The sequence below is a fragment of the Anser brachyrhynchus genome (genome assembly GCF_964034855.1).
Source record: "Anser brachyrhynchus genome assembly, chromosome: 2".
NCBI classification, from domain to species: domain Eukaryota; kingdom Metazoa; phylum Chordata; class Aves; order Anseriformes; family Anatidae; genus Anser; species Anser brachyrhynchus.
In genome coordinates, this window is record NC_137695.1 from 62,867,853 (window position 1) to 62,890,423 (window position 22,571).

General features: G+C 39.0%; 1 protein-coding gene across 17 annotated transcripts in view; it reads right to left on the minus strand.

Moving 5' to 3' along the window:
- PDE1C (phosphodiesterase 1C) overlaps positions 1-22,571 on the minus strand; it is a 396,700-nt gene that overhangs the window by 260,233 nt on the left and 113,896 nt on the right. For 14 of the 17 annotated variants that reach the window (XM_080582959.1, XM_080582939.1, XM_080582961.1 and 11 more), the window contains exons 2-3: positions 20,845-20,895; positions 14,461-14,632 (exon numbers count right to left, since the gene is read on the minus strand). In XM_080582959.1, the coding sequence (XP_080439085.1) occupies positions 14,461-14,632; positions 20,845-20,895 (223 nt within the window). Of the gene's footprint in view, positions 1-14,460; positions 14,633-14,796; positions 14,822-17,598; positions 17,642-17,791; positions 17,867-20,844; positions 20,896-22,571 lie in introns of those variants that run through there. The other 3 variants (XM_080582945.1, XM_080582944.1, XM_080582947.1) reach the window with 3 other exon arrangements.

Here is a 22,571-nt window from a genome sequence, read left to right on the forward strand (position 1 = left end):
GAATTGAACACAACATATCTGTTTCCTCGCTGGACCTGTTTATGACAAATTTCACTGCTGGTACTTAATGCTTCTTCTAGTGCCAAGTTTTGTCACTCAGTATGTTTTCAGGCTTCCCACCTGACTAAGGTGCTGCAGCGTGTTCATATGTTCCACCTGTGATGTCTATGATATTGCCTTGGAAGGAGAAAAATTTCCACTTGCTGAGAATAGGGAGGAAAGCAGACTTGAGTCTGTGACAGTCCTCTTTTCCTAACATAGTGGAAAAAGCAAGTGCTGAGTACCACACACCATACTTTTCCAAGATATACCATCTTTTTCACGTTTTCATCTTTTTCAGGATTCTCACAGAGAGAGCATGTGAAAAGGGAAGAGAACCCAGTGGTGTGAGTTATCCTGCAGGACCATCAGCATCTCTGAGCAGGATCCAGGTATGATATGAATAAAAGGGCTTGTGGTTCTTCCTGCCAACATAGACACACATACAAAGCATCATCCATTCACTTTCATTCCTCATGTTTCCTTTCACTGCATTCCCGATTTTGCTGTTACGCATTGAGTACCCTGAGGAGAGTGTTGTAAGGAAGGTTTTCTTCCCCCCGCCCTGCCCATCAGGCTGTTTTTCTGTGTGGATTTTTCTTTTTATTTTTTAAAACAGTGACATCGATTAAATCAGCTTTTTTTTTTTTTCAATCCAATTTTGCTAGATCTCTTATTAACATTATTAATACCTTTTTTAGAGGCATCAAAAATTCAGATAAAAGTGTTTTAAAGTTGAAAAACAGTAGCTATAGAGAAAAATTCCAAAATCAACTACAAAATTTCTAATATTTACTTTTTCCCCTCAGAAATACAGCAAAATAACGGTGATTTTCATTGCAATTTAATTTAAATGAAGTCTATTTTCTACCCTGTAAAATAGGAAACAGGTACAGCATTATTCTCAATGTTCACAAGCTACTTTTAATTAGCTGTATTTCTATATTAAGTTTAGCTATGAGATCTTTGCATGCTTCTAAATATACAGTCGGGTTATTTAACTTTATAGTCTGTGCTATCTGATGAGCATAAAGCAAGACTTTAAGTTTTATCTTAATAAGATATGACCGAGACTATTAATGCTGAAAAGAGTAACTTTCAGTAAGCGTATATAAAATCAATCTAGCAATCCTCTCTAACCCCCCATTACTTATATTGAGACTACCTTACCAAAGCTACTTTGCAGGCTGAGCTGATTGTATGTCCACACTGCCTAGGCTGCAGCAATGCGCCTGTGTTCAACAAGCCATACAAATTTGAAGATATTAGTTATTTGAAGCACTCTCCAGACTGTATTTATGTGTAAGTTGGATGCATCTTCTGGATCAAACCACCTGAAGCATTGCTAGTCAATGTACACCTGGCAAAGAGGCACAGTCCAAAACACTGCATTGACATGTCAAGGTGAGCATGATGTTATAACCAGTATGACCCTGAAAATTAGATGGAACAATGCCACACAGTAGATTTGTGATGCCATCCCAACATGGACACCAGGCAGTTCTTGATCAGATAACTGCTACTGGGCTTGACAAGACTACAGTAACACCTGGAACATAACTGCTTACAAGCTTGGGCCATTTTGGATCAGACAAAAGCCCTAAAACATGCAGAAATCACAGGTTTGGTCAGTGACACTAGCATAAATGAAGTGTTCGTGGCATTCACCCCAGAAAAATCATCAAGAGCTGCACAACCTGACACCATCCTCCAGCAGGTGCACAAACTGACATCATCCTCCTACACACACAATGGGAATCCCATGGACATTCCCAATCCAGCTGAGCATAGCTTTGTCAGAAAGCAACTGTTAATTGCTAAACCGAATACAAGGCAGATGGCACACACCTGCATGCTCCAACAACTGTGTTGTGGCTACAGGAAGAGGCTGGTGCCAAGCTAAGAAGGCCACAGGGTAATGTGAATTTGGTGCAGAGAGAGGATGATGACCACCCTCTCCTGATGGATTGGGAAGCCCATCTCGGAGCTGGTGCTATTCCAGACAGACTTTCTGACAGCTCATTTAGCCCACAGCCCAGTCCTGCAAATTGTATCCTACCAGGGGATGCTGGAGTAACTCAGCCAGAAACAACACGAGGTGACAGACCTTGGTTCAGTAGGAATGGCAAAAATAGTGACATAAAATTGGCACAAGAGCTAGATCCCTGCATGTCAGCCAGCTGGCTATGCACGACCACAAGGAGGTCACGTCAGCTCTCCTACCTGCAGCTCTGGCTTCCCCAAGTCCCTTACAAAACAGCTGAACTATGCTGCCATTCCTGTCTTGCTAGTAACATCGCAGTGAAATATATCTGTCACTTGTCATTAGAACACAGACAGTGAGGACACTGGGCAAAGCTGCTCATAAAGGTGGCAGTGAGGTAGCCCTTGGGTCTGCATGGTTCAAGGAAGACAGGTACGGCACAAATGCTATCAGAGACCTGGCAGACTGAAGTCAAGTACCGTGAACCTAGATGCAATGGTCTAACCAGAGCAACAGCCAGGAGTGCGTACCCTGAAAATTGCACATACATAGCCCTAAAAGGCCAGCATTTCATCCCATAGTTAATAAAGCCAGCATTTATCTTAATGTGGTTATATAGCCAACCTGTTTCTTCCACTCTCCCCAGAAAATCTCAAAAAAAAAAAAAAGGCAGAGATGGTTGTTCATGTTATCTGTTTCAAATTTTGAGTGAAGCTATCTTTTGGTCCTTTGATTCTAGCACCAACTTTCCTTAAATTCACCAACGTATGAAGACACTCAGAACACAAACAGAGGCATGGTTGATTTCCACCTCTCTCTCCATCCAAAACACATTCAATTAGGTAGTGCTATTCAGCTTGTGACATCTTAGTTACATTAGATGTATCCTAGTACACCTCCACTAAAATCAGAGACTCTGAAAATGCATGACAAAAACTGGCAGAGAACCTGGCCTCACATCCAATCAACGCCATGTGTGGACCAAAAAAAAAAAAAAAAAAAGACCTAGCAAACAAACTAAAAGAATGCCAGCTAACAAAAATAAGTATCTAACATGTAGTTCCCAACACTGTCTGGGAAGAGATGGATATCCAAATTGGGATGACTTTACCTTTGACAAGACTGAAAAAGATAATTGCATTTTGGACATCCAATAGACAAATTCAGCAACTGAAAGTTTAAAGAAAGAATGCAATCATTTTCTTTTCTATCATTTCATCTGACCTCAGTGGCAGAGGAAATATATTAGAAAAATTTCCTGTGGAGTATCGTAGGCCAAGTTCTCTCCTGAAATCAGCATTAGTAGAGAGTACTGCTTAAAAATAGATAACACATTAGTCTAGTAGCTCTGAGAACATAAATATTTAAACAATATTTTTAAGACCAAGAGAAAACTCAGCAGGAACCCCCCCCCCCCCGAAACACCTCTGCAGAGGCAACAAGCAGTAACCTCTGCTCCAGGCTTTGATTCAAGACAGATCAAAGTGTTCAGCTGACCTGGAAGTGAACTAAAGATTACTAATGCTACATGTACCCTAAGACCTAACTCACGATGAACCAATGAAAAAGTTTTCACCAGTTCTTTATGATTATTGCCTCCGTTATTTGCACTTCCTCCCCCTTCACAGAGAAAATTTGTTCAGACAAAAGTAAATTACATTAGAGGATCTGTATCAGTATCTGATTTAGATGAATTTCTTCTTTTCTATCATCTATATGAGCTGTGAACTCAGTGTCACTTTATTTAGATGACTGGGAGATGAAGCTTGCATTTTAATGAACTTCACTGTGGAAGACTCAATTCACAGAATACAAAGTTTACATAGGAAAAAGAAAAGTTCTAAAATGTTATTCTAATTCTTTTCAAACACAGATGGAGAAATTCTCCAGAGAAAAATCCCAGTTGTGAGTCTGCATTGCAGACCTCTACTACATACTGACATCAGAGGGAGTTCCATGCAGCAGATGTGTGCAGACTACGCAACAAAAATCTGCAATGCAGATAACCGATCCGCAATGCAGATTAGACACTAGGATTTTACTCAGGGCGATAACTCACCTTCACCCTTCCCACTACGGAATCACAGAAAGGCTGAGGCTAGAGGTCATCTAGTCCAACCTCCCTCACTCAAAGCAGGGTCTACTACAGAGGGTTATCCAGAGCTGCCTCTAGTCATGTTTTGAATACCTCCAATGATGGAGACTCCACAACCTCTCTGGACAACCTGTACCAATGTTCAGTGTGTATAAACCCTTCAGAGCATATATAAGGTTTTTATTCTGTTTAAATTGTGTTTTCTTGTATTTCATTTTTTGCCCTCTGCCCCTTGTCCTTTCATTGGGCACTACTGAGAAGAGGCTGGCTCCCTCTCATGCATTCCCTCCTGTCAGGTATTTGTATTAAAAAGCTTTTCCCAAGCCTTCTGTCTTCCAGGATGATCATTCCAGCGCTCCCAGCATCCCTTTATACATCAGATACTCCAGTCTTTTAATCATCTTCTTGGTCCTTTCCTGGACTCCTTGCACTACGTCCATGTCTCTCTTGCAGTGGGGTGTCTCAATCTGGATACAGCACTCCAGTACTGAAAAGAGGGGATGCATGACCTGCAGGTAGTGTTCTTCCTACTGCAGCCCAGGAGGCTGGTGGCCTTCCTTGCTGCAATAACACATGGCTGGCTCATGGTCTAACTTGGCATCCACCAGGACAGCAAGATTCTTTTCAGCAAAGCTTCTTCCCAGACAGGTGGCCCCCCGCACGTACTGGTGCATGGGGATGTTCCTCCACGAGTGCAGGACTTGGCACTTCACTGAACTGCATGAAGTTCTCATCAGCCCAATTCTCCAGCCTGTTGACGTCCCTCTAGATGGCAGCACACCCATCTGATCTACCAAACACTCCCCCAAGGTTTCTTTTCATTTGTGAACTTGCTGAAGGTACACTGTGCCCCATCATCTCGGTCATAGATGTTAAACAGCATAAATCATAGAGGTGTAAGCCATAACACAGCCATGCTGGAAAAATGATCTTCATAAAATACAGCGAATCAATTTGTAGTATTATAAACTTTTCATTAATTATTGTACAACTGTTTTAAAAAAGAATGAAATATGGAACAATAAATCTGAGGTTAACCTCAAGTCAGAAAAAAGAATGAGTTTATAGAAGAATAACATGGCTGGCAGTACAAAACTAAGGATTCTGGATTCTGTTGATACCAGGGAGTAATTTTTGTAAAAAATGAGAGCAGTTTTGCTAGCACAAGAGCCGATATGTCAGAATAACATAATTATTGAGACTATATAATGAATTACAAGGAAAAACATGCTAAGTACAATTTGTTTCTGAGAACCAATACAATGGACAAATTACTAAACCTCAAGCAACATGCTAAAAACCTACATTTCAGGTCATTCCCTGCCAAAACCTTCCTACTCACAAAATGTTTTGGCTACATTACAGTCAAATAGCAGCAGAGCAAACATGTAAATCATTAAAGGGTGTAGCAATTTCAAGTCTGTAAGCTTCACAGAGTTTTTGTGAAAGCCAATGAACGTTCCTTAGTCAGGAAATTTGCTGCCTCTAGCCCATGCCACTCTAATTAACATTATTTGATAGCACTGCTAATGATTAAGCAAAAACACTCTGCCAAGTTCATCAGATTTATAACATTAATCAAAAACTATGCAAATTTCAGTTTATGAGTATAGTTTTGAAATGTAAAACCACATACTCAGCTGCAGTAAATCAGTAAAAGTCCACTGAAGTCAACTGAGTTTTATGCCAATTTACACTAAATTTGGCTCACTGTATTTACACTTCTATACTTTTTTTTTTTCTATACTCAAGTACTGCTGATATAGCAGGTAATTATATTATGAGCAACTTTAAAACAATTCAGGAAGTGAAGAAGCCCTCCAAAGGAGGTACAGTGCCAGAAGAAGAATCCAATTTTCTCAACATCACATCTTCAGGATGGATATTACTTTATTATGAATATAACACTGTTCAGAATTAAGGCAGACTTAATTAAAACTGCTACAAGAACCTAGTAGGATAACAAACCATCTTGATTCAGGACAAAATACTATTGGTAATGATTTTATGACAAAATCAATCTTGAGGTGCAAAGTACTGGGAATAGAAGTGTTATCTCAATCTTAGAAGCTGCAACTGCAAATGCTCTAACTGATCTAAATGATGCTTGCATGCACCATTTAGAAAGGAGGAAAATAAACTTCTGATAATTTTCCTTTTTCCAGTGAATGCTCTTCAGTAGCTGTTACTTAAACCACTTCGTGGCCTGCTCTTTTTCAGCTGAGATGAGAGAAAATTTGCCCTGACAAGGAGCCATAGTAAACTAAGTGCTCACATAAAAGAAGATGCATGTACAACAGAAGGAATCTCGGGCACAAATGGGTACCCAAAGCCCATATTCTCAGGTCAATTTCCACATCTGAAATGAAGGCCTTTTGACCAAAAGAACATAGAAAAAAAGATTCTATCACAGCAAGATCAGCATTGATATCACAAATTTAGAATATAGACCTGGTTTCAAGACAACTCCAGTCAATTTGTAAAGTTTAGATCAATTTATAAAGTTCAGATGGAAACCAAGTAACACATGATAGTTTTAGCAGTCTTGCCGTGAACACTTCTGTAGCTTCAGATCCAAAAATTATTGGAACTAAAAATAAATGTCCCACTCTTCAAACTACAGATGCCATGGCTCTGATATCAGCAAGTGCTGAGTACTCAGATGGATAGTGCGATAAATTCCAAATGACACCTTTCTATTACATAAAGTAGTTTCTAGAAATTGCCAGCAGGCAGCTTAACATGCAAATACCATATAAAGAACAGCCATTAGAAAGTGATGTGGGTAAGGAATGTTGACAGTTTGCAGCAGCTTCACTTACCTAGATGTTGCTAATGTGTCTGCAAAATCACTGGCAGGCCAGGTTGCGAATTTGTGGCAAAATAAGTTTGGGCAAAATATGGCAGTTACCAAAAATAATTTTTCATGGGTCAATAACTGACAGGATAAAACCTTCATAAGAAATCACTGAATCAAATAGTGAGAAACAGAGTAGGGGGTGATAACAGGTCACTCCAAGAAACAAGAGCAACCCCTAGTATGGCATTAATAGCATTCCTCTGGAGGGATGACACCTGCAACAGGTATGGGTATTTCCAGTATTTCCCAGATAAATATTTAGCATAGATTCTTTCTTGGGTTTCATCAAAGAAGTCTGAAACTTGTATTTCAATAGATAAATTGCTAGTATTTTCCCTATACAGGATACAGTTCTCTCTCCAGATCTGATTGTCATACTCAATTAACTGGAGCTAAAGTATCCCTTTTTTCTCCTTCAATACTCTTCACATTAAGAAGAAATGCAGGACATTAGTAGAGATTAAGCTTTTATCCAATAGCTTTAAGATTATTCTGGGCAATTTCATAATTGCTGTTGTTATTCACTTCAAACTATTCCTGAATTTTTACTTACAGGTTTTGTGGTCTCAAAACAAAGCCAAATCCGTCCCTTATTGGATTGAATACGGAGGGTGTTTCACTACCTCCTTTAGGAAAACATCACAGTATAACATACCACTCAACTTCATTGCTGTCAGCCAGGCATTTAAAAGCAGGGGAAACCATACAGGAATTTCCTTTAAATGTCTTTTTATGTTTCTGTTTACGCAAATTATAGAACTTAGGATAACGCTTCAGCAAATGATTAGTCAAAGACTTATCTCTGCTCATCACACTCTGACTGTCAAGAGTAAGAAAGCCTCTATCCCATTTTCTCATTGGGAATGAGATATTTACTGTGAAAGTCTTAATTTAATAACAGGATGAGCAACTTGTGGCCCACAGGACGTGTACAGACTACCAGAACAGTAAATCTTTCCCAGAGCCCATGCCCCCTCCTTCCACGTGCCCTTCAAGTACAGACCACAGGCTGGAAGAATAGTCCAGGTAGCCACCAGCCCCTTTTCCAGTGCTATTTTTCCTGAAAGCCCAGCTCTCCTTCATTAAGTGACAGAGTCCATTAGATTCAGTTTGCATCTGGAAACCCCAGACCTCTGCACATGCACAGAAAGACTGTGCTGGGTGTAACCCCAGAGCAGGAGAGAGGGGGTCATGGTACATAGATCACTTCATCTTCTGGAGTAAGATATGTACTTTCATGAAATAAGTAGGAACTAAGCATCACTGAGATGCCTACCATTCTGTTAAATGCAGGTGAATTTGATCAATAGCTTAAGAAGTAGTTAATGGGAAAGCTAACTGAAGGTCATACAGCATTTTCCTTAGGAAAAGTATTTCCAGTTTTCCTTAAGAAGGCAAGCTAAAAATATTGTCAATGGGAATTGTAAGGCCTCCCAGCCTGGTATTAGTATGTAAAGGCTATTAATCTCTTATGGTAGAGATAACTAAATTGTGTATTATTAAGTACATCCTTAGCAGGATAAAGACAGTCCTTATGTTTTCCTATATACAACTTCCTGTCTGCATATAGCTTATTCTGTAAACCTGCAAGGAATACAGGTCTGGCAAGTCTATAAAGCCAAGCAATTAATTTTATTTCTGTCCATACATGGACCTTGGAACAGCCTTATGTCACACAGATGTTTGAGACTCCAGTTGTACAGCTTGGATTTAAACTGCCTGCCCTCTGTACATGGTGGAGGCTACCATAGTCCTTACCAAGAACTAGGGATGACCTGTAAGTTTACAGAGCTCTAACTGGAAGCCCAATGCAGCTGAAAAACAAATGCTCAGAGTTTATTATAATACAAGATTCAGGTGATGTATGTCAAGCAGATGTGTGGTCAAGTAGATATGCTAAGCCAGTCCTCCAAGTAGGACTTTTTTACTACCAGGACCTTGTTCATCCAAAGAACTGCAGCTCAAAGTCCTGTTCCCATTTTGGAAGTGGGTTTGTTCCCTACCTGTAGATCCTACAGCTGTGTTAGGACACCTACAGTGCATCTGAATTTCTCAACTTGGGCCTTTTGATGTACCTGATATTTACAGGGACAGAATAGCTAGGCTTTGCTTGTCATCAATAATACATCTATCCTATCAAGAACAAGCCAACTGTGATGTCAAAAAAAAAAAAAAAAAGGTCCATTTCTCTTTCAACTGCCTGAAAAAATACCTTCCTCCTGGACCCATGTGAATATATGTGAAGGGAGAGAGAATGCAGCCTTTGAACAGTAACTGGTATAAATCTTTCTCCTCTGATCATTCCCCCTCTGACTCATAAATCTCAATCTACCAAGAAATGAATGCATAGCTCTCTCAAGGCCTAACACACACCTAGAAAGAAGGCACAATTAAAAGAAGAGAGAAGAGATGAATGATGTGGGAGCCATTTCCTTAATGAACAGAGCACTTTTCACTTCCTATTCATCCTAATGAGTATCAATAAATAACAGGAATAAGCAACAGATTTGAATAGAACACAGATGAATTTAAATTTAATGCAAGTAAAGTGCTTTATAATAAGTCTGCATTGAGAAAAATGTTGAGAAGGGTGGTTTTCAGAGACACTGCTTACGTTTTAATGTTTAGCAAGACCTGGATATGCTGTAGGTGGGTATAAAAAACAATGAGAGTGTTTTTTGTGTTTCCAGCCTTGCACAGTATTTTTTTTTTTAATCAAGTTAAGGCAAGTGAGTCTTATCTCTCCTTTTCGTGTTTTAAAAACTAAAAAATATAAATACAAGAATAAAACCTAATTTAAAAAAGCAGACAGTAAAGAAATACTGAGATCCAGACATGTATCTTTGGGACAGAAGGAAGAACTTTATTCTGCATCTGTGGTCTTAGTCATGAGCTCTCCTACACAGCATTCCCTCCCTCTCTGATTTTCAGGACCCACACACAGCTTAGATAGCTGTGGACAAGCTTTGGTGCCACCCAGAGAGTCAAAACATGGCCAATGGAGGAGCCCCCAACAAGTCCCTTTCCACCACATGACTGCAGATGAGTTCTTGCTATGACTCAGACAAGGTAGAGCGGAAGGAAGGCTCCTACCCCTATTCCCACTCATGCCACTTTGACCCCAGCGATTGAGCCTTGTGGTGCTGGGACTGAAATTTTCACCTTTGGAGCACAGCAGTAGCACCTCTATCCCATGGACCAACTAGCCAGTAGCTGATGGGAGCAAGAGTTAACATTACCCACAAATGAACCAGAAGTGCAAGAAGATTAGCTGCCAATCTGATTTAAGATTCTCAAGTCAGAACAGAAGCAGATAAGGAAAGCAAAGCAAACTGTCCTTGGAAAGATTAAGAAAAAGTTTGTATCTGATGTAGAAAACGCAGCTACCAAGGTAGGCAAGGTACCAAATCAAACTGAAAGCAGCAAATATTTTGAAAGGTGATAGAAATGAAGAACCCATGCAAGCACTGGGCTCAAAAGTACTCTCATCTTGAAGGAACTGAATCTTCTGCTCTGGTTCCCAGGACATATGGCCTATCAAATGGTGAGACCTTTGTAATAGAAAATACATATCACCTCCTAGTTCAGTTTATCCACATAGGTATTCAGTGAGGCTTGTCTGATGTAGGGCGGATGGGTTTAGCCTCACATCCCGATTTATCACTCTGGAAAACACTCCCAGCCAGATCTACCCAGCTGGTGGGGACTCTGGGCGGATTAGGCTGCAGTTACAGAACAATGTTAGCTGTCACAAAGATGCCGGACCAGGTGGTAGGCTGCACTGAACCTTTTGTCTTAGAAGAGCATCTCCAGTTCTTCTTCCCAGTTCATTCCCATCATCCCCTACTGCAGGAACTCTCCTGCTATAAGATCCAGTGTGGCTCTTACGTTGCCACTGCTCCATAAGCACCATCACAGTCATGCCCCAGTGCAGTGTCCCTGATCTTCAGGCTCAAAATAATACTGTCTCTCCTGTACACCAAAACCAAATGAACTAAGAAAAATCATGACAACTTGGGCCCATCAAATTTTCAGCCTGGAGTAGCACTCCCTTGGTGACTTGGTTCAATCCAGGTAGCAGCCTGGGGACAAATGCAGCAGTTTTTATTATATCCTCAATATAAAAACACTTCCATTAACTTCTAGGTTGTATTTGGAGAACAGCACCCAGACCTGTCTTGTTTCTCTGTTCCCCATGGTGGGTGCTGGCCCGGCATTACCAAAGCACTTGCTTGGGGGATGCTGCCAGGGAGCAGGGCACAGAAGCTAGATCAGGCTGTAAAGTTACTACATGGTCTCTTCGAGGGTTCATTAATTAACCAACATTAATTCTACCAATACCAACCTCAACACTGGTCATTGCTGGGACCTAGCCGATCAAGAAGCAGACCTAGGAGAGAGTTTCTGAGTCACAAGCTCCAGCATCAGTAATCACTGGCAATCTCCAGGCAACATTCAGATCACAGCAGCCCTGACAAAGGCACAGGTCCACCATCTAATATTCCTGGGCATCAATCCACAGCCAAAGATTTTACATATATAGATGCTGATACATGCACAGCTATATAAAAAGAAAATGTTCACAGTTTCTGTAATTGTGAAGTATGAGCCAAGCTAATCATTTCTACATGTAATTGTTTGCTTTTTTTTTTTTTAAGTCTCAGAAGGGGATAATCCTACATTCTCCATGTTTCCACCATATTTTAATTAGCATCTCCTCTGTCTTTATTAGAGGAAAAGAGTAAATACCAGTAAGAATGGATTTTAGAATCCATAATTTAAGCACTGCAGTAGTATAACTTGAAAAGGCACAAAATTACTTATGACTAGTTGCTCAACACAATACTGCAAACAAGGTACTGCAAATTCTTGCAATTCTCTCTTTAGAAAGGCCCTTCATCTTGTTTAGACTAATCTCTTGAGTTTGTTCTTGGTATCTTAGAAAGGAGGCATTAAAAAATGTAGAAGAAACAAGACTATCAGAACAGTTTTTAATTAAGGAGAGATCACACACTATACTGATTTGGGGTGTAGAGAAAGGGTTGGTTTGGTTTTGTTTTTGTTTGTTTTACTTTATATCATAAAGATGGTTTACTACTGCAGGAAAAGTAGGACTAGAAAGATTGAACTAATCACATTTCTCCTTTTATGTTTAAATGCATTTCAATCTCATATCTGGATGTTGAACAAAATCAAATATAAATCTCCTAATTTTCCAACCTACAGAACAATAACTACTGCACAGTAGAAAACAAGATCTAATACCAGGGGTGGCAACTGGGATTTCGTACTGCTTACATGTATTCACATAAAAAGAGATGCAATCACAAGGAAGTGTGACTCATTTGACACTGGAGAGACATTTTCTTTTTAACTATGCATGAAAGGGATAGTACTGCCATATACTGCTCTAATAGCAGTGAATCAGAAGTAGTGAGAGAGTTGCTGAATTTTATGGTTTCTAGCAGTCACATTAGAAAACAAGGTCTGGTCTTTCCTGCCACGAATTCAGTTCATACGAACCACACATTGCCCTCCATTGACCCCAAGATTCAACCACTAGATTAATAATTAAGACACACTGGACTTGAAAACTTGTGAAGCACGTTTCATTCCCTAAAATGCAATGGGTTATCTACGTCTTCCACCTGTGCCTAGAAGACAAGAAATAAGGGAAGCCTGTAACTGGCAGACAATCACTGGCACCCACATGCACCGACTACACTCTGCCAAAGATGTACTTGAAGATCATTACCCTCAGAAACCCCCGATGAATCAAGTATGTAATTCATCATGCGAAAAAATGCTACTGCTTCCTAAGCCCCAATTTACACCATAGTATCAACAAGATCCCAAACTGAATAAAAACACAGAAGTGTTTTTATTTTCTTGTGCCTTCAGACAGTAACTGCAAAGTACTCTTATCTTCAGCTCCTGTGCATTGCTTAGACAGACAGGGCTACTTTTCTTTGTAAAGCTAGACAATTTTCTTCATAACAACCATTTGTTTGGATTTCCTTCTATAAAAGTCTAAACAATGCCACATTGTACATTAATTTTTATACAGATGAAATGCAAAGGTTCTCTAATGTTTCTAAAGCCATTTACACCACATTAGCAAAACTATTTGGCTAAATTACATTTTCCAATTCATCAGTCCTTATTATGCTATTTACGAGCTCACTTCTTCCAAGAGTCACCCCTACACAGATAATCAAATCATACCATTTGAAATGCTGTGACATTATTTTGTCATATAAAATGGTTGGAATTATCTTGATGACGGCAACATAAGGATTGCTGCTGCCCAGAATTTATGAGAAATGAAAGCTAAAAAGAGCACTTGAAATAGATTTCAAATACCAGAATCAAAAAGTGTTTAAAAATCATTAAATATCACAGGTCATTATAAAAGGAGGATCCAGGTTCTGGAACATTTGTCCTGAATCATTTCAATAGAAATATTAAGGAACTATAATTTGCTATAAGATTACAGGATTTATATAAGCTGACATAAATTGACTTGATGGTGTTTTTTTTTCTTTTTTTTAACATAAAACACTATAAACAAGATATCAAACTACTACCTAATATAATAACTTAATAAATAAGTATCTTCAAAATAATGTTTATATGAAGTCTGAAATAAGTTTGACAGACTGAGGTATAAGAAAAATACTTCAGCACAGAAAAAATTATCCAAAGCAAAAATCACTTTTTGCTTTCATACATGTCGATTATAAAAGAAAACTAGAGCATAGGATTTTTCTTCAACATCAAACAAAACTCCAAAAGCAGTTGGAAAAATCAAAATCTGCCACAAACTTTTTTCTGGGCACACCAATTTTCATGTTTTCATCAAAGATCCACCACATGCACACAGCTTCTCCATTTTACCTTATTTTGTGAAAATTATTTTCAGAAAACATGTCAAGAAACATCTGACAACTATACATCCACATGATTAAATGAGAAGAAAACCCAGCAATTGATATATCTCATACTTTACAACAGCAGCAATTGCTTGCTTGCAAGCCCCTGCCCAGCATCCTTCTCCTGGACAAAATAAATTAATGCTAGACAGTTCTCAAGACATTACATCAACAGAGAAAGGTTTAACACTCCCTTGCATCAGTAAAGTACATCATCTGACCTAAAGTGCAAGCTTTCTTCGCTAAAGCACTTTCAAATGAAACAATATCAATCTTCAAAGAAATTTCCATATAATGAGCTGCCTTTGTTGACCATTTTCAGTAGTTACAGTATTTGTATCTTTCTTTTCCATAATACTTTAAGACGGCTGAGAAAAAAGACATGTCCAGTCAGTATTATTTATGGACCTCTTTTTTCACTCCTGTTCCATACAAAGCTAAGCAGCATTGCAGAATCTTTCAGTATTGATTTCTCCCGCCAAATTCACACTATAGACAGTCTTAAAAATATCCTCTCAAGCATAAACAAAGTAAACTCATATCACCAGACCTGAAAGATGTTTTCACCAATGCTTCAGGACTGTCCACTGGTGGTAGCTCATCTGCTAAGATTTCCTCAGGAGGTCTCGGGTCACTGATGATGGTGGGCTTTGGTCTTTCCTTGAGGTTGCCAGTCAGCCCACCAATAATGGTGTTCCACAAGCAGTTTTGTGATTTAGACCCTGCAGAAACAGAGTGAGAAGGAAAATGAACTCATAGACCAGTAATTCAGCAGTCTAGAAAACAAAGATATCTTTCTCTGCTATCTTTCTGCCTTTGCATCATCAGATTTTGGGATTATGCCTGAAAACCTGAAATAAAGCTCAAAGTGGAAATAAGCACTAACATTTGGTCATTTTAAAATCCAAGACTGTAATGCCTCTGCACTGGTTTTGGCTGGGATAGAGTCAGTTTTCTTCATAGCAGCCCACATGGCACTATGTTTTGGATTTGTGACCAAAACAGCATTGATAACACAGACGTCTTAGTTGTTGCTGAGCTGTACTTAGAGGGCATCAAGGTCTTTTATGCTTCCTCACACTGCTCCACCAGTAAGTGGGCTGAGGGTGCACAAGAAGCTGGGAAGGGTCACAGCCACGAGATCTGACCCAGAATGACCAAAGGGATATTCCATACCACACGATGTCCTGTTCAGCAATAAAAGATGAGGGGAAGGAAGAAGAAAGGATGGACATTTGGAGGTGCAGTGTTTGTCTTCCCAAGTAACTGTTACACATGAAAAAGCCCTCCTTTCCTGGAAATAGCTAAACACCTGACTTGTCCATGAAAAGTAGTGAGCGAATTCCATATTTTGCTTTGCTGGTGTGTGCAGCTTTTTCTTTACCTATTAAATTCTATCTCAACCCACAAGCTTTCTCACTTCTATCCCTCCAATACTCTCCCCCATCCCACAGGGAGTGAGCTGTGTGGGGCTTTGCTGCCTACCAGAGTCAAGACACAACAGCTACCCGTAAAAAGATCTGGTTGCAGACCAAGAGGCTTTCATGTGTCGACAAAAAGCTTCCTCTTCACATTATATTTGAACTATAGCTTAGCATGTATTGTCATGGCAGTATTTTAAATGAAAGAACCAAAAAAAAAAAAGTACCAAATCAATTCAAAATTAATTGTTGACTTTCATTGACTCAAGTTAATGATGGTTAAATTACAGATTAAAGATATCACTGAAGGACTAGTACTAGAAAACATAATTCCTTTCTGTTGAAACTTCAGCTTTTTTCAATAGACATTCAAATGCCAAAATATTGCTATGGATGTTCTTTTTTACATTTATTTAGAAGTGTCACCAGGTGCCTTGTGCTTGTCATTCACAAAACCCATTCTTGTCTAGAAATGTAGTTCCACTGACAAAGTACAATTAGCACCCTTCAGTCAGATCTCTCTTCCCTGCCTTTCAAGAAGAGTATACATGACTTATATTTCATAAAATTTAAAAAAGCATATTTCATATTTCCAAAAGGCTTCTGAATAAGTTAGGCACTTCTGAAAACCCCTGTGATATTCCCATACAGACCACCTGTATCATAGTCTAACTTTAAAGCAAAGTTAGCAGCTTCCAAGAGCAGCTAAGTACTGAAATCCTGATTTCAGTTAAGAGACTTCCCAAAATAGAAGTGCCATGAGCATTGAGCTTACTGGATTCCAAAATAATAAGAAGTACCAGCTCTTCTGGTAGTCCTTCTCTACGGACATTTTATTACTACGCAAAACAAACAAAAAATATTCTGACAAATGGAATATTTCTAAAGTCAGCAACTGACTTTAATAGAAGACCATACAGATAACACTTTGAAATATTTTCCTGGCACTCATGTAATTGTCCAGCAGAGACAATTAAGCAGCAAATAATGGATCTAAAATACATGGATTAAGGCTAAATGTTGTTTGACATACACAGTACATGAGAGGAAACTGAAAAGCAGAGTTGTTATCCCATGTCTCCTGAGATTATATTATGAGAAAATACTGTTAGAAGTAGCAATATCTGCTGCAACAAATGGGTAGTGGCAGGCTTGGTTTGCTAGTTGTCTTACATATCTTGTTTTCACACAGCCTAAATAGTGCAGACAGAAGAAAAGCAAGAATTCTCGTTTATCTCCTCCAACCCAAAATAATTTTCAGAATATTTCCCAGCTACTCAGGAAAACTTCATATCTGTGTGCTTCTTTGCTCTTAATTGTCAGCAGCTATTTAATATGCAAGGACCATATTTACCAAGATTTACAAGTAACCTTGGTGTTCTGTGCTGAGTTGTGTCTAACAATAGCTAGAAAAATTAATACTCACACCAGGTAGTCCAAAGCCAAGTAATTTATACGCAACAGCTGCAGAATTAAATGCAACATCAGTACATCTATATCATTCAAGCATTTGTTATGCTACTGTTTCTGTACTTTAGAGCACCACCCAAATTTCCCCACATTTCTTAGTTTTATTTGAATATTTAAGCATTTGTGTACCTATTTCATAAGTAGAAATATAAAGGATGCAGGAGTTTTAAATTATTTGACTGACCATACAGGCCATCTCTGACATAGCCAAAAATAGTGCAACTCCCTATAATGTGTTGAGAAGACCATTTCTTTTGCAAAAGTATGGCACACATAGGCACACTTGGAAACAGATTTTTAAGGCTCTTTTAAGCTAAGGTCAACAAAGACAAACAAGTAGTCATCCAGCCATAAATGCTGCACACCAAGACAAAAAACTCAGGACATCAACACTTGCAGAAAAAAACTGTTGCATACTATTAAAAACGTATCTTGTGGAAAAGAGGCTCTCAAGCCACATTTATAATTTTGAGGTTTTTTCCTGCAATAACTCCAAAGAGTCTGCCAAGCTTCCCCAACCTGAACCTTCTCTTTATTTTCACAGCTATACCCTTTCTTTTATTCCACAAGCACTCCAGCTTGTCAATTGCAGGAGAACTCCACGGATCTAGAAAAAAGACATATTCATCTCTTCCTGCACTTATTAGATACAAGTAGCTCGAGGCACACGCTACCACTGAAAACCAACAGTGACAGGTTAGCAAACTGCCATTGAAAGCCATACAGTCAAATAATTTTTTTTTGCTTTGCTTTAAATAATGTCAGTGTAAGAAAAACAAGTACTTGTTGCAATATACATTGTTTTTCTCTACACTGTCTGTACATAGACCCGCAGCCCTTGTTCCTCCAGTGTGGATATTCATTCACATAATTTTTCACTATAATAAGATCCAGGCTGTAGACCTAGCTATACACTTAGCTCTCCTGAAGATCACCATCAGCCAACACAAATTAACTAAACTCATTAGAGCACTGAAATGCTATGTCTACCCGTCCTAACCAGCATTCACAGCCTGCCCACGGTTCACTCAGATGAAGTACATTCAAGCAAATGAGTGTTTTGCTTAACAGGCCTGCCAGACCATACATCAGCCAGAAGCCTCCAGCTGCCTGAAATGCTGAAAGCCTGATGGACCTAAATCCCCACAGCTGCAACTATTCAAATACTGATGACACAATAGGACTTGTAGCAAGACAGTACAGTGAGAGATCCACTATGTAGTAAGTGCTTAAACTCAAAGTCTGCTGAATGAGCTGGAGCTGGATATTTAAGAGAACGGAAGATTGGCTAGCTCTAGCATTGGAATGAGTAACACTTAACAACTCAATTTTAACTTCAAATCATTGTGGTAAGTGTAAACATTTGCAAAAATACTTCTCCTTCATTTTATTATACCCTGTCAAAGATAATTAGAGTTGAGCTAGAGGCAAAAGCAAAATAGATTAAAGTGCTATAATCTAAAATGCAGAATTCTGCTTAAACTGTGTGGTAAACTTGACACAGTAAGTATGCAAATACTTTCATATACTCTGAAAATATTGTTACACTACAAGTCTTCCTACATGGATACCACACAGCCAGCATTCCTACTGTCCTGCTCAACAGCAGCAACCTTTTTTTCTTGTTTCCTCCCAAAGTAAACTGGAAACAGCCACGTACACCAGAGAGCTGTGGGAAACAGTCACAGTGGACACAGCTCATCTGAATTTCTGTAGGATATCTGTCATTTGCTTTCATGCACAGAAAGGTAGATAACGGAAATAAGATCAGCCTAACTGCAATCCCACCGAAATCTGAGTTTTAGCATTGACTGCAAATGGGCAGCTGCTACAGAGCAACGCTGTCCTGTTCTCTGCTGTGAGGGTGAAGTTAGTAATTGCCTTTAAACTAATCATTCAAGTGGAACGGTCAGTCCTAGAAAACACCCGGTCTCAGTTTTGTGAACCAGATGACAAGGATAATAGTAATCCTCTATCACTTCAGTTACTGCTTGACACCTTGTCCTCAAATACTGCCAATTTTTCTGCGATTCACCAGCCAGAATGTTTTTGAATGTTTGGTCCGCACTTCACTGACTGTTTGATGAAAACATGGTATGGCAGAGTAGATTATAGTGCTCTCAGCATAGATTTTGGGATTACCCATTTAATTCAGCACATGCCTAAGATATTTCCTTCCTTTTCATAACAGTTCATATTCTACTTTTCCTTGCCATTCCCACAGAGTTATACCTTATCCTATTCATGACCACAGTCACCATTAATTGTACCTTATGATAAACTAGTTAGAATCATAGAATTATTTAGGTTGGAAAAGACATCTAAGATCATCTAGTTCAACATTTAATCATCTAGTCCAACCTTTAATTATATCATTATATCCTCAGTTTAATTGCACCATTATATCCTTTAGTTGTATCATTATATCCTCAGCCTGACTCCCAAATCACTAAATTAAAATCCTAATAGTGAAGGTCTGTTTAACACTTTGAGTTATCCCTCTCCATCCCTATACCAGGTCTCTGCTGCTACCTCCTTACGCAGTTTTTAATCTAAGTATTCACCTCTGCACTGTATTTCTATCACTGCCAGGCAGCCTGGGGCCTTGATCTCACCTCCTCACTTAATCCCATGCAGCACCAGGTAATACAATGAGGCCTTACAAGGGGGTTTCCTCTGCTTTCATTCTTCTGACAGCATCCACCAGTCAGTTCTCTTCCATGTAATGCAAGTCACCAGTACCTCTGCAAATAAGGCTTGGCTACCTGGTTGAGAGCTAAGATTAAAGCAGGAACACAACCTGGTTGTTCCTGCATCTCAGACCTACACCCTGTACACAATTATGAAAAATCACATTCTTATGAATGCCAAAATCTGAACTAGAATGCAAGCTGAGTTCGAAATATGGCATTATGTTTGACCTAGTCAGTCAATACTGCAGCATGAAGTCCTCGTAACTCAAATATCTAGAAATAAATGGTATTTGGCCTGAATCTTCCAAGCCTAAAACTAGCATTTAGGAACCACAATGGACAAAAAGAGTGAAAAAGAACTTGAAAATATCGACATTTACATTGTTCTCCCTTGTGATGCATATTTTCAGCATTCAACCAGCCAGTAGTGATTGACAGAGCCCCTTTTTAAGCTTTGCAGTCTACAACATGAAGGAAAGTAAACCCCAAGTCAGGCATAAGGAATGCTAGTATAATTTTCTTAGTCCTGTTCAATCTGTTCCATCACCCTGTAAATCACTGCGTGTGACGGATTTTATACCCACAGCAGTTTCTTCTGTGGCCTTCGCTCTCCCTGCCTATATGCTCGGAGCGCCATCATGTGACTATGCCAAATAATGCACGGTAGATGTAAATCGATGTTTTGGCCTGTACCACGCACACCGATGATGATGGCAAATGCCCCCTTTTAATAATGAGAAGAGGATTTTTCCCTGCTAAGTGATCACAAAGCATTATGAAACTGCATGAGTTATGAACAGGATTTCCAATCTTCCTCTTCGATCCTATATGTTTTGTTACGTTTGTTTTTAATGGTCAATATGGTCAAATTAACACTCACCTGGTGTTACGTTACCAGATGCATCCCTTTGTTTTGTTCAAATCTGGGACACTCATTTCAAACCCCAAGCCATATCTTTAGCTCCCAACCCTGCCATGGGATGCAAACAGTGATGAAGTATAATTATGGTTTGAACATGTTTCCAGTATGCTATTTCTAAGGCTTAACCCAAGTCTTTGTAACCCCTGTGGTCAACTTCAGCTGCTTTTGTGACATGTTTTTATAACCTTTTATGCTTGAAACAGCTATATAGCCACAAAGCCTTCCACTCTTTTAAATTTGCATCAACACTGTTTAGAAAGACTGGATTTCTGTAAGAGATGTTTCTATACTATAGCTCTTCAGTTTAGTATTGTAAATGAACCGTAACAATAGGGTAGCCATAATATGAGATTAAAATACTTACTGAATATATTTATTTCTACCATACATAGACAATTTACCCAGTTAAAATAAAAAAGGCTACTTACGGGCAAATCGTGAAAGTGGTCGTGCATTTTTGTCACCCGTCTCATTTGCAACTGAAAGGAGAAAATATGGAGAAATAAAAAACATTACATTTAAAAGTTGCATTGTCTAAGACTGATAATAATACAAATTTTCGTGCATATAAAGGAGAGACAACTGTTTGCAGTAACAACAGTTGGATATATATGCATAAGCATGCGCACACAGTTCAGTTGCTTTTTTTTCTTTTTTAAGCCACCAAATATGTTTCTTTGCATGTTTATATGTCTGTCCAGTTCAGTTCTGCTTTTGGAGTCAGCATGACACGCTATAGGTACCTGCAGACATTGTCTTGTCCCACGCTATAATTGAATCACAACTTCCTAACATTTAAACACTACCTATTTACAGTTCATAGCAATATATAACCACAGTCATCCTTATAAATTCTATTTCATATCATACTTTTTTCCCCTGAGTCCAAAACAAAATGTCATTTTACCCATTTACTTTATGGAGTACAGTAAGAAAAAAGATTTTTCTGCCTACATGAGGAAATACACTAGCCCAGAGGATCCTTTAATAGCAAGTTATATGAAATTTAAGGACCTACACAGAGGAATCCTGTAGCATTTGGAACTGCTTATAGATGTTACCTAGGATTAAAAACAACCCCATATGAATTCTGCTTTTTTCTGCCTCAGGTTCAGACTGCCATAACTCTCAATATTTATGTGACCCAGCCAGTATACAGTTAGTCAAGTGCATAGAAGATATTTTGGGATTCTCACAACACTAAACTATAGGGAAAAAAAAAAAAAAAGGGTAAGTTATCAATGAGATAAATTACCCCCCATGACTTATTTTTTAGAGCTAGAATAATCATGAGGAACTCCATTGATGGGTCAAAAGGGAGGAGAACATATTATGACTGTACACATAAACCTTGACAATTCCTTGTTTTCTTTAAAAATTCTATTTTCTAGAGACAAGACCGACCAAGCTAAGAAATCCCACAAAGGGATGCAAAACATGGCCAGAACAGATTCATAAATCCCTAGCAAGATAATGATGTACTCTAAACAATAATGGACTTTTCGAAGCCAGAAAAGACTTTTGAGGAAATTTGATTCTAACAGACCTTAAGGCTGTCAACTTCAGTTTGGTTTTGTTTCAGACATACCTGGTGCCATTCCAGCTTTCACTATTTACAATCCAATCTTTTGCCCATTGATAATAGTGGCTCTAGCACTCATTACTTTAGTGAATAAAGGGAGTCGATAACAAATCAGTGCATCATTTTGCTCACATTAGCCAGTAGATGGTGCCCTTAAAACGCGCGGCTTTCTAAAGGTGTGGAAAGCCAAGCGAGGGTAATTTTCTGTACCTCTCATTGGCGCAGGATAAGGACTGCAAAAGTCCTTTTGTACCAGCCAGCCAGAGAGATTGGGAAACTCGGATTTTATGGGTGCAGTCACAAATGTCTTCTTCCATAGGGACCTCAAAAAGTCTTAAAAGGATCGGAAAAATTATTTTTTTAAAAAAAGGACCAACCAGAGACACCAGAGTGACTGCACAGTTCAGCAGGTCCAGAGCACTTCATAATTTCAGAGATAAGTCTAGGTCTGCTTGAGGTGATGGCATGGTGAAGGAGAGGCAGCAGCATCCTTCATGGGGCAGGAATCAAAAGAGACGAGCCCAGTAAGATGGAGAACTGTGACAATTTTTGTAGGGACAAAATGTTCAGAAA